Source organism: Strix uralensis, chromosome 35 (genome assembly GCF_047716275.1).
Source record: "Strix uralensis isolate ZFMK-TIS-50842 chromosome 35, bStrUra1, whole genome shotgun sequence".
Classification (NCBI taxonomy): domain Eukaryota; kingdom Metazoa; phylum Chordata; class Aves; order Strigiformes; family Strigidae; genus Strix; species Strix uralensis.
In genome coordinates, this window is record NC_134006.1 from 1,477,044 (window position 1) to 1,489,979 (window position 12,936).

The window sequence follows — 12,936 nt, forward strand, 5'->3', positions numbered from 1 at the left end:
GGCACAGCCCCACGGAGGGGGGGGACAAGAGTTTGTTGTGTGTGCCAGGATAAGTACACGTGGAGCAGAAATCAGTTACAGCCTCGAAATGAAAACACAGCGGTAAAAACGGTAGTCCCGGATTTTAAAATTATCAGCAAATAGGATTAAAAAAAGATTGAAGAACTTTAATTTAAAGAACTTTAACTTAATGAATTTAACAAACTTTAACTTATTGAACTTTAACTTAATGAACTTTAGCTTAACCAACTTTAGCTAAATGACCTTTAGCTTAACAAACCTGAGCTTAACAAACCTGAGCTTAACAAACTTTAGCTTAATGAATTTTAGCTTAACGAAATTTAGCTTAACAAACATTAGCTTAATAACCTTTAGCTTAACAAATGTGAGCTTAACCAACGTGAGCTTAACAAACTTGAGCTTAACAAACTCAACCTTAATGAACTTTAGCTTAACAAAATTTAGCTTAATGAAATGTAATGAGGTTTAGCTTAACAAAGTTTATCTTAACAAACTATTGCTAAACAAATTTGAGCTAAAAGAATTTGAGCATAAAAAATTTGAGCTTAACAAAATTTAGGTAAACAAACTTGAGTGTTACAAACTTTAACTTAACAAACTTTAGATTAACAAACTTGAGCAAAAAGAATTTGAGCTTAACAAACTTTAACTTAACAAACGTTCATCTTTAAATATTCTAAAAGCCTCTGCAAACAGCAAGTTCACCAGCCAGAAGAGCCACCGCCGCTGGTGAGAGGGCAGGGGGCCGCATCCAGCCACGCGCCGGCCCCTCCTCGAGCGGTCAGGCAATCGACCCTGCGGGGACCAGAGGAAGAGACGGTGTCAGCCAGGGCCACCTCCCTGTCCCCAACCCGCTGCTCTCGGGGTCTCAGTGTCCCCCTCCCACAGCCCCGTGTTGCTCCGGCTGCGGGTCCCATGGGGGAGCAGAGAGCTGGGGCCGCCCCGTCCATCCCCCCTGGTCCCACGCCGTACCTGTGGCCGAGCTGCCAGAGCCCCCATCCGAGCCTGCGAGACAGAAAGAACCGTGAGCTGCCGGCCCTGGGCTGGCTACGGGCACGGGCCAGGAGCCGCCCGGGAGCCACGGCCACGCTGCAGCCCTGGGAGAGGAAGACGGTCGCCTGCTCTGACACAGGGACCTGCTCGGCTGATGGGGGCGAGCGGTGGACATTGCCTGGATTCCTGCGGGGCTCAGGGCAGACCTTACCCCCACGTCCCAGTGTTTAAGGTGGCTGCAGAGGAGACGGCGACTCCCTTTGGACGGGAGGCTCATGGGAAAGACGAGGGGTAACGGGTACAAGTTACTGCTGGGGAGAGGCCGCTTGGACACAGGAGGAAAATTTCCCACATGGAGAACAAGCAGCCACTGGAATAATCTGCCCCGGGAAGTGGTGGATTCCCCAACTCTGGACACTTTGAGGATTCAGCTGGACTGGGGCTGGGCCACCTTGTCTAGAGCGGGCTTGTGCCAGAAGGGTTGGACCAGAAGATCCTTGAGGTCCCTCCCAACCCAGGATTCCACGATTCCATGACTCGGTGACGGTGCCGCCAGCACCGGAGGGGAGACACCACCTCTCCCACACGTCCCCGCCACGGGGGCTTGGAAGAGGGGTGGCACAGGGGTCACGGGGGGGTGGGAAATGCCGACAGTGGTCAGAAACCGGAGCCACAAGACAGGCCTGGCACTGGGCAGCAGCTGGAGCTGGACCTGCCACCGGTACTTACTTGGCGCCATGTTGTAGTCCTTGTTCTTCTTCCCTGCAGAGAGAAAGAGGCGTCAGCATCCACCGCACTTCCCCGCCAGGCTCGGGGGCTCCCCAGAGTGCAGCGGCTCCTGCCCGCAGCCCCTCCCGGCCCCCCAGGCCCTGCCTTCCTCCCACACCCCTCTGCCTCGCCGGCCCCAGCGCTTTAACCTACTTACTCTTCCATACCGCCAATCCGGCGATGATGGTGATGACAGCCACGACGGCAATGACCACCCCCAGCACGATGGCCAACAGGTTGGACTCCGGCTCTGGGGGAGAGCAGGGCCATGAGGAGGGGGAGGGCAACCAGCCCGGCCCACTGCTCCCCGTGCCCAAGGCCACCGGGCTCACCCCACGCGAAGAGCCCGGGCTCGGGCAGGCTGGCGTGCTCCACGCGGCACCGGTACTCGTCCTTCTCCTCCGGGCGGGCCTCGATGGAGGCCCAGGTGTAGTAGGTGCCGTCGCTGTTGGGCGCGACGCTGCCCCGCTCGGTCTCCTGGTCCCTGACCTCGCCGCCCTTCAGCCAGCTGACGGCGATGGGCCGCGGGTAGAAGCCGTAAGCGCGGCAGTACAAGGTCAGGAGCCCGTCGGCCTCCTTCCCCGACACTCGCACCGTGGGGGGCTCTGGGGAGGGGGTGCGGGTGAGGGCCGGCACACGCCCCCACAGCACCCGCTCCCCAGCTCCCCGGCTCGCCCTCACCTTTCCTCTCCAGCACGGCCCGACCGTAGCTCACGTATTTCCCCAGCCACTCAATGCAGGTGTCCCCCAGGAAGTGCTTCAGCTGCTCAAAGCCTGTCCCAGCTTCACACTCCCTCTTGGACATTCGCGCCGTCGTGTCAGTTGCGGTGAGCGTCATCGTGTTCGTGTCCAAGGCGATGAAGTCCTGCCCGTCGTAGGCCGTCTGATATAACCCCCTGCTGCTCCCGTCCTCCAGGATATCACAGCCGTACATGCGCTGCAATGTTTGACCCCCTGAAACACAACCCGGAGACGGGGCTGAGGGGCTGCGGCAGCCCTGGGCCTGCAGTGGGGCGCGGAGTCCCCAGCAGCAGCCCCCACTCCAACCCTGCGGGAGGCTTTGGGGGGATCGGGCACCGGCACCAGAGCTGCCCCCGTCCTGCCTGTGGCCCACAGAGCCCATCCCAGCCCGCACTCACTCCCGCTCTGGTTGTAGCGGCCCCGCACTGTGTCCATGTTCATACGATACATCTCTTGGTTCCTCTGTCCATTCTTGGTCAGGATGTCCCAGTGATCCCCATCCAGGATTTTCTCCATCCAATCCGCCCGGGGCACGGCCCTCCCCATGTCGCTGTCGTAGCGTGAGATGAGGTTCCCGTCCACGTACCCCAAAAACATGTACTCGGGCACCCCCGGGCTGGGCTCCGACACCGCAACATGGAAGAAGCGCAGGGAGTGGGGCCCTGCGGGGACACGGGGGGTGGTGAGGGGTGGGGGGGACACGGGTGAGGGGGCTCAGGGGTGGGCAGCGAGGCTGGGGGGATCCCAGGGGAGCAGGAGCAGAGGAAGAGGCAGCGTCAGGGGCACCGGGGAGGGATGGGACTCGGGAGGATGAGGGGAGCGAGGGGTGTCCTGAGGGGGTCCTGGTTCCCGGGAAGGGGAGCCCGGGGGGTCCCGGTGTCAAGCAAAATGGGAGTCAGGGGTCCGGGAGACCTGGGGTGCCCGGGAAGAGGGGTGCAGGGAGGGTCCCGGTGCCAAGGAAGGGGATCGGGGCACGGGGGTGCCGGTGGGGGTCCGAGGGGGGTCCTGGTGCCCGGGGATGAAGGCGTGGAGTCAAGGTGTTGTCCCGGTGCCAAGAAAACGGGGATCCGGTGGGGTCCCGGTGCCCGGGAATGGGGGTGGGCAAGGGTCGAGTCCTTGTCCAAGCACAGGGGGGTCCAGGGGGTCCCGGTGCCAGGGGGGGGGCTCCCGGGTCCCCGCTCACCGCTCGCCGCCGCGCCCAGGACCCCCAGCAGCAGCCCCAGACCCAGCGCCCGGCCCGGACGCATCGCGCTGCTCCGCTGCGGCCCCGCCACAAGCCACGCCCACAACCCCTCCGCCCACCAATGGCAGCTCGGTCCGTCTCTGACGTCACCAGGCGCCGGGCAGATCCCGTCTGCGCCGGTTTTGAAGTGAAAGCGAAAGCGCCGGAGGCAGCGCGGGGAGGGCGGGGGGAGGGGACAGGGCACCTCCTCGGGACCCCCCCAGCCGGCTTCCCGGGGTCACCCCATGTCCCTCGGTCCCGCTGTCCCTCGTGCTGGTGTCCCCGACACCCTCGTGTCCGCTGGGGACGCGCAAGTGAACGACCTCAGGGAGAGCCCGGGGCTCCTGCCAGGTTTCGGGGTGCTCTGTGCCAGGAGCCAGCGCCGAGGGGACCCTTCACGGGAAGTGGGTCCCTCAGGCGATAAGGGTGATGTTGACCCCTGACCCCTTTCAGCTCGGGTACCGCTGGAGGCCCCTGGGGAGCCATTCTGAGCCACTCCCACCACGAGCAGCACGGCTGCGGGCGAGGACTCTCCCCTGGGGTCAGGACGATGCCCAAGGAAATTCCTCGAGGTTGAGAGCCCTCCCTTTTTGGGTGAAGAACCAAGACTTTTGGATTGTCGATAAATCCGAGGAGTCTGTGCAGGGATAGTTCTTTCCTCTCACGGACATCGGGATCTGCCCTTTCTGAACGATGGCTGGAGCGCCAAGTGGTTGTTGTGAAATTAATTATCTTTTAGTTATTATCTGTTTGTCTTGAGAGCCTGACAACACCACCTCACCCCGGGGACAGCGACACCCAGCCAGGGCCTGAGGAAGAGCCGGTCCCACTCAACCCTCTCTTTTGCCTTTTTCTCATCGAGTACAATCTGATGGGGCCTGGGATCTCTCTGGGCAGGTTGGATCGTCTGCCTGGTTGGGGCCCCTCCCGATCTCCTGCACAACCCCCGTCTCTTCACCGGGGCGGCCGAGTGACAAACGGAGACGGCCTTGACGCTGTGCCAATGCTGTTCAGACCCATCGCTGCGTTACCAACGCCGCCGGGGTCACACACCCCCAACACCGCGCCCTGCTGGGCCGCCAGCAAGAAAATCAACTCTATCCCAGCCAAAACCAGCCCAGGCTCGACCCGAGGCTGTGAGAGCGGCCCAGGCACCGGGAGAGGAGGCACAGCCCCACGGAGCGGGGGGACAAGCGTTTGTTGTGTGTGCCAGGACATGCACACGTGGAGCAGAAATCAGTTACAGCCTCAAAACGAAAACACAGCGGTAAAAACGGTAGTCCCGGATTTTAAAATTATCAGCAAATAGGATTAAAAAAAGATTGAAGAACTTTAATTTAAAGATCTTTAACTTAACAATTTTAACAAACTTTAACTTATTGAACTTCAACTTAACGAACTTTAGCTTAAACAACTTTAGCTAAATGACCTTTAGCTTAACAAACCTGAGCTTAACAAACCTGAGCTTAACAAACTTGAGCTTAACAAACTTGAGTTTAACGAATTTTAGCCTAATGAAATTTAGCTTAACAACCTTTAGCTTAACAAATGTGAGCTTAACCAACGTGAGCTTAATAAACTTGACCTTAATGAGCTTTAGCTTAACAAAGTTTATCTTAACAAACTATTGCTAAACAAACTTGAGCTAAAAGAATTTGAGCATAAAAAATTTGAGCTTAACAAAATTTAGGTAAACAAACTTGAGTGTTACAAACTTTAACTTAACGAACTTTAGATTAACAAACTTGAGCAAAAAGAATTTGAGCTTAACAAACTTTAACTTAACAAACGTTCATCTTTAAATATTCTAAAAGCCTCTGCAAACAGCAAGTTCACCAGCCAGAAGAGCCACCGCCGCTGGTGAGAGGGCAGGGGGCTGCATCCAGCCACGCGCCGGCCCCTCCTGGAGCGGTCAGGCAATCGACCCTGCGGGGACCAGAGGAAGAGACGGTGTCAGCCAGGGCCACCTCCCTGTCCCCAACCCGCTGCTCTGGGGGTCTCAGTGTCCCCCTCCCACAGCCCCGTGCTGCTACGGCTGCGGGTCCCACGGGGGAGCAGAGAGCTGGGGCCGCCCCGTCCATCCCCCCTGGTCCCACGCCGTACCTGTGGCCGAGCTGCCAGAGCCCCCATCCGAGCCTGCGAGAGAGAAAGAACCGTGAGCTGCCGGCCCTGGGCTGGCTACGGGCACGGGCCAGGAGCCGCCCGGGAGCCACGGCCGCGCTGCAGCCCTGGGAGAGGAGGACGGTCGCCTGCTCCGACACAGGGACCTGCTCGGCTGATGGGGGCGAGCGGTGGACATTGCCTGGATTCCTGCGGGGCTCAGGGCAGACCTTACCCCCACGTCCCAGTGTTTAAGGTGGCTGCAGAGGAGACGGCGACTCCCTTTGGACGGGAGGCTCATGGGAAAGACGAGGGGTAACGGGTACAAGTTACTGCTGGGGAGAGGCCGCTTGGACACAGGAGGAAAATTTCTCACACGGAGAACAAGCAGCCACTGGAATAATCTCCCCCGGGAAGTGGTGGATTCCCCAACTCTGGACACTTTGAAGATTCAGCTGGACTGGGGCTGGGCCACCTTGTCTAGAGCGGGCTTGTGCCAGAAGGGTTGGACCAGAAGATCCTTGAGGTCCCTCCCAACCCGGGATTCCACGATTCCATGACTCGGTGACGGTGCCGCCAGCACCGGAGGGGAGACACCACCTCTCCCACACGTCCCCGCCACGGGGCTTGGAAGAGGGGTGGCACAGGGGTCACGGGGGGGTGGGAAATGCCGGCAGTGGCCAGAAACCGGAGCCACAAGACAGGCCTGGCACTGGGCAGCGGCTGGAGCTGGACCTGCCGCCAGTACTCACTTGGTGCTTTGTTGTAGTCCTTGTTCTTCTTCCCTGCAGAGAGAAAGAGGCGTCAGCATCCACCGCGATTCCCCCCCAGGCTCGGGGGCTCCCCAGAGCGCAGCGGCTCCTGCCCGCAGCCCCTCCCGGCCCCCCAGGCCCTGCCTTCCTCCTGCACCCCTCTGCCTCGCCGGCCCCAGCGCTTTACCCGACTTGCTCTTCCATAGGACGTATCCAGCGATGATGGCGATGACAGCCACGACGGCAACGACCACCCCCAGCACGATGGCCAAAAGGTTGGACTCCGGCTCTGGGGGAGAGCAGGGCCGTGAGGAGGGGGAGGTCAACCAGCCCAGCCCACCACTCCCATGCCCAAGGCCACCGGGCTCACCCCACGCGAAGAGCCCGGGCTCGGGCAGGCTGGCGTGCTCCACGCGGCACCGGTACTCATCCTTCTCCTCCGGGCGGGCCTCGATGGAGGCCCAGGTGTAGTAGGTGCCGTCGCTGTTGGGCGCGACGCTGCCCCGCTCGGTCTCCTGGTCCCTGACCTCGCCGCCCTTCAGCCAGCTGACGGCGATGGGCCGCGGGTAGAAGCCGTAAGCGCGGCAGTACAAGGTCAGGAGCCCGTCGGCCTCCTTCCCCGACACTCGCACCGTGGGGGGCTCTGGGGAGGGGGTGCGGGTGAGGGCCGGCACACGCCCCCACAGCACCCGCTCCCCGGCTCCCCGGCTCGCCCTCACCTTTCCTCTCCAGCTCAGCCCACCCGGAGCTCACGTATTTCCTCAGCCACTCGATGCAGGTGTCCCCCAGGAAGTGCTTCCACTGCTCAAAGCCCGTCCCAGCTTCACACTCCCTCTTTGTGATTTGCGCCATCGTGTCCGTTGCAGTGACCGTCATCGTGTTCGTGTCCAAGGCAATGAAGTCCTGCCCGTCGTACGCAATCTGATAAAACCCCCTGGTGCTCCCATCCTCCAGGATGTCACAGCCGATCATACTCTGCCGCGTTTGAGCCCCTGAAACACGACCCAGAGACGGGGCTGAGGGGCTGCGGCAGCCCTGGGCCTACAGTGGGGCACAGAGCCCCCAGCAGCACCCCCCACTCCAGCCCTGCGTGAGGCTTTGGGGGGATCAGGTACCAGCACCAGAGCTGCCCCCATCCTGCCCGGGGCCCACAGCCCTCGGGGTGTCACATCAAGCCCCGATGAAGCCCCCCTGCACCCGGGGGGGGGGGGGGGCTGGCACCCACCCCCATGGCACCCACAGACAGCGAGGGGCTGGGATGGGGTCCTGAGTGCCCTGGGGGGGACCAGGAGATGGGATGGGGTGGGGGGAGCCCCTGTGGCTCTGGGATGGGGCCCTGAGCACCACTAGGAAGGCGAGGGGCTGGGACACTGGGGGTGGGGGCCCCTCTGGTTCTGGGGGTCTCGACTGCTGTGGGGCTGGTGAGGGGCTGTGACACAGCGGCCAGACCTGGGCTGGGGTCTTGGGCATTGTGGGGCGGGGGATGCGCTGGGCTGGGGTGGCCAGAATCCCACCAGATCTGGGACAGGGGATCCCCAGCACTGTGGGGCTGGGACAGGGCAGCCGGGACCCCCCGGGCTGGGGCACAGGGTGGCTGGGAGCCCCGTGACAATGACACCGGGCAGGGAAGGGCTGGCACAAGCCGGGGCAGCAGCGTGGGGCAGGGCAGGATCTGGGAGGGGTTGGGGGGAGCTCTCTTGCCCCACGGAGCCCATCCCAGCCCGCACTCACTCCCGCTCTGGTTGTAGCGGTCCCGCACTCTGTCCATGTTCACACGGACAATCTGCTGCTGGCTCTGTCCGAGCTGGGTCAGGGTGTCCCAGTGATCCCCATCCAGGTTTTTCTCCATCCAGTCCGCCCGGGGCACGGCCCTCCCCATGTCGCTGTCGTAGCGGGCGATGAGGTTCCCATCCAAGTACCCCACAATCATGTACTCAGGCACTCCCGGGCTGGGCTCCGACACCGAAACATGGAAGTAGCGCAGGGAGTGGGGCCCTGCGGGGACACGGGGGGTGGTGAGGGGTGGGGGGGACACGGGTGAGGGGGCTCAGGGGTGGGCAGCGAGGCTGGGGGGGTCCCAGGGGAGCAGGGGCGGAGGAAGGGGCAGCGTCAGGGGCACCGGGGGGGGATGGGACTGGGGGGGATGGGGGGAGCGAGGGGTGTCCTGAGGGGGTCCTGGTTCCCGGGAAGGGGAGCCCGGGGGGTCCCGGTGTCAAGGAAAAGGGGGGTCCGGGGGGCGGAAGATCTGGGGTGCCGGGAAGAGGGGTGCAGGGAGGGTCCCGGTGTCAAGGAAGGGGATCGGGGCACGGGGGTGCCGGGAGGGTCCGAGGGGGGTCCGGGTGCGGGGATGGGGGGGGGGGGTGAAGGGTCGGCTGCGGGTGCCAAGAACAGGGGGGTCCAAGGGGTCCCGGTGCCCGGGGGGCTCCCGGGTCCCCGCTCACCGCTCGCCGCCGCGCCCAGGACCCCCAGCAGCAGCCCCACACCCAGCGCCCGGCCCGGACCCATCGCGCTGATCCGCCCCGCTCCGTCTCGGCAAAAGCCCCGCCCCTCCCAACCACAAATCCCGCCATTGGCCGCGCCACCGCCTGTCCGCCAATGGAAACCCGAGCTGCTTCTGACGTCACGGGGGGCCGGGCAGATCTCGCCTGTACGGGTTGAGGCAGCGCTGCGGGGGGTGAAGGACACCCAGAGGGGCCCAACCCCAGAATCACGGAGTGGAAAAGACCCTTAAGACCATCGAGTCCAGCCGTGACCCCAACACTGCCACGGCCACCACCAACCCATGTCCCCAGCGCCTCCTCTGCGCGGCTGGAACAAAGAAACTGCCCCAGCAGTGAAGTTTTTAGTGGTCAGCAGATATTCTGGATTAGCAGCGCTGGGGATTCTCCACCATAAGGGCTCCCCCGAACTAGCAGGGGACATCAGTTTACACCCCCCGATCAAAGCGATTCATTAGATCTCCTGGAAAGGGGAGTCTGATGGTAACGAGTTCCCGGAATTCATTTCCACAGCCCCAGCCTGTGCAGTGACAACAGGGTGAGGGGCTTCGGGGCCGAGGGATGCAGTAAGCTGTCTTCTTCACAGTGGTCGCTCGTTGACCTTCGTTCCAGAGTAAAGTCCAGGTGCCTCCCCCCTAAACCAGCAGAATCATCCTCCCTGGAACAGGGTCTCTGTGTCTCTTTGTTCCAGCCCCCCCTTAGCTCAGTTTTCCCACTCTAGGAGTTGCCCAAGTGGCCACTAAAGGCCTCGAGTCTGCTACCAGGGATTTCCGTTGGGAGATGAAAATCTCTCCTTTTTAATGATTATTTATAAATAAATGAGGTCATAGACAGAAGAAATCAATGGTCATTGTAATTCTCATTAAGAGACTAGAAATTAGTAAATTATTGTAAAGCTGCCGGTGTTCAAATAGTCTGAAGTCACACGACCACGCTCACTCGTCCCACGTACGGCCCTCACCCAAAACCCAGCCTAGTTAATCCGTGGGTGAAGACAGATGGATTGAAACCTTTCGTTTGGGCGTGGTTAAGCTGGTTGTAATATTTTAACAGCTACAGACAAGATGAGAAATGGGTGATAAAGCGTCTAGTTTTAACGTTCTTAAAGGTTATAAGATGAACTTCGCAGAAATTAGAATTGTGGAACGGAACATCAAGAGAAGGTTGCATGTCACGTCCCACTCAGATGAGGGGGACAAGTGACTCAGATTCACAAATCCCCAATGGAGCGGACAACAAGTCTCCAAGTCTAAACATTTATTAACTACTCACAATTTACTAACTGAACACACGAGAGTTGGCTAAGTATAGAGCGAGTTGTGGCAAGCAATATAATATGCCTTGCATTGCTTAATAGGAAAGGGAAAAGAGGGAGATAGAGGGAATGGGGAAATACAGATCACCGGTCTGGGTTTCTGCGCTGATCCTGCCGACGAGGGTTCCGGGAGGCACAGGAGACATCCATCTTTTTCGCTGGCATCCGTCTTCTTCGCTTCACTGCACTCTCTCTCTCCCTGGGCCGCGCCCCCCCCCCCCCCCCCCCCCTTCTTGATTTATACCCACTTCCCTTGGGTCCATCCCCTAGGTCGACCCCCATACCTACGTATCCCATGTACGGGAGGGGTGAGGTGTTTCATGGGATGATGTAATTAGCATGATCATGTTAGCCCTCGTTAGCATATTGAGGGGTGTGAACTTTAATGTGCATTTGGTGGATAATGAAGCAAAGGTCATTCACCGGACAGATGGCCCTTGAAGTTTTGGCCAGGTGCCCCAGAGCAGAGCCGTCCTGTCTTCACAGGGCTCCCTCCTCCAGTCCCATCTTGTGTTATTCGGGCAGCCTTATCAGCTTCGACCTCCACAGAATGCACCCTGTGACTCATAGTTTTGTCTTGCGAGTGTTTGAGGCATTTCTTTGATCAGCCTCAACTTTTGCTTTCTTGGGCTGTTTTTCTTAGTTTCTCGCAGGCCTGGTTTCTCGTCTCTCACATCCCACCCCGTGACTCAAACACTCCAAGTTCTTCTTTGACCGTTGTGATCCCAAAAGGTAGAGGGAAAAGGAAGACAGAACGTGAGAGAGCATGTAGCTAATTGCTGCAAGGCATACTATTAAAAGCAAAAATTTGCATAATATCACAATACTAATATTTACAAGGCATCTTCCCCACCCCGTGAGTCCTGAGGATCCCAGTGATGTGACCCATGACCCAGGGTTCCATCCATCAAACTAGTCCATCAGTCAATAAAAAGGTTCTCACTTCCCGTTGTTGATCATCTTCATCATGTCACGGTCTCCTCTATAGAGGTGGTGGCATTGTGGATGGTGATGCAGCATTCTCCCTCAGTTAGATTCAGCACACTGCACAGTCCATGTTCCTTCAGCAATGCTAGCCGGATTCTGCAACGTCATCTTAGATGCTTGTTGGGTCTGCACCTTTCATTCCTTAAAGGCATATCTTGTTAGTACATATAATTGCTAAGTTAAATTTTCTAAAACTATTTGAGGTTACACAATGACATTATCAGGTCTATAGGATTTAAATGGGAATACAATTTACTATTCAGGTACAATTCATTAATGCTTAATTTGTGGGATCAGACCCCTTCAACTAGTCTTTGATGACTGCATCTTGCTGTTGATGGATGTGGTGTTGTAAGGACCACATACAGTTATATGAGCTAGCACTGTAATCTGTTTGGTATTTGCAAGCACCAATTTGCAGTCACAGGTGGCTCACAGGCTTCCTTAATTTTGGAGGTGATTCCCAATAAGGTAACTTAAGGCACAACTCCAGGTTAACCTTCTAATAAGTGAACTCATTAAATGTACCTGTAAAATTTCCTGGATTGTTGATTGTAATTGATTGGCAATGATTTATTCCACACTCAGCAGGTATGATTCCACAAATTATATAATAATGTAAGCAGATTACAAATAATAACTAGCCAATAATGCCTACAACCATTGAAAGTGCTAAAAGTAACATAGGTCTCCTGTTGTCCAGGATCAATGCTCTGTAAAACACATATATACATGACAAAACAATGATGGTTAGAAAGAAGGGACAATCCACCTGGTATTGATGCGGTATTCTTTCCCATGGGCATCAGTAGCCACCCATGAACAAATATTGATGGGAGTTTTTAGGGTTAGGGGTACTTGCCCCACAGTGGGCAAGTCTACTAGAACAGGTTGTCCAGGATAATGGAGCGGGTTTGCAGGGTCTTTAGTCTCTTTTTTCCTGGCGAGTATGGACAGAGGCTTAGGACAGAACACGGTAAGTCGTGGGCGCCCATTAATTCCCCACCGGCTGTTTATCTTCATTACTGTGTCTGACACCCGTTGTGGCCATCCTGGTTCGAGGGGTTTTAGGGCCTGCTTTAACAGTCCATTGGTGCGTTCCACAATCCCATTTGCTTGGGGATAGTATGGAGTATGGAAAATCCACTGAATTCCTTCATCTTGAGCCCACTCCTGAACCACCCCAGCAGTAAAGTGACTACCGTTGTCTGATTGGATCGATTTGGGCTTAGGCAAGCAGCTAAACCAACGTTTTAACCCCTTCACCGTATTTTCTGCAGTTGCTCAAGATACAGCTTCTGCTTGGGACTATTTCCACCCCCACCAATACAGAGCGTTTTCCCTCAGAGAGCCGGAAAGGGCCAATATAATCCACCTGCCAGGTGTCCCATAGTCCCTTGTTGTCCCTTAGGTGTAGGGGTTGGTCCTTAAGAGGGTTGTGCTCTCCCAGCCGAGTACGACATAGACTACACGCTGAAATAATGGTATTGCACAATTCCCTGGTTACGGACCATCCCCTGCTTATCGCTTCTTTAAACA

The 12,936-nt window shown here is 57.8% G+C and overlaps 1 protein-coding gene across 10 annotated transcripts in view; it reads right to left on the minus strand.

Moving 5' to 3' along the window:
- Nucleotides 1-12,936, minus strand: part of LOC141936958 (class I histocompatibility antigen, F10 alpha chain-like) — a 34,221-nt gene that overhangs the window by 11,433 nt on the left and 9,852 nt on the right. For 2 of the 10 annotated variants that reach the window (XM_074854382.1, XM_074854383.1), the window contains exons 6-7: nt 1,744-1,776; nt 994-1,026 (exon numbers count right to left, since the gene is read on the minus strand). In XM_074854382.1, coding sequence (XP_074710483.1) covers nt 994-1,026; nt 1,744-1,776 — 66 coding nt within the window. Of the gene's footprint in view, nt 1-146; nt 817-993; nt 1,027-1,743; nt 1,780-1,933; nt 2,033-2,114; nt 2,388-2,463; nt 2,737-2,921; nt 3,186-3,706; nt 3,838-5,056; nt 5,672-5,848; nt 5,882-6,597; nt 6,631-6,784; nt 6,887-6,967; nt 7,241-7,316; nt 7,590-8,328; nt 8,593-9,038; nt 9,164-12,936 lie in introns of those variants that run through there. The other 8 variants (XM_074854387.1, XM_074854389.1, XM_074854384.1 and 5 more) reach the window with 8 other exon arrangements.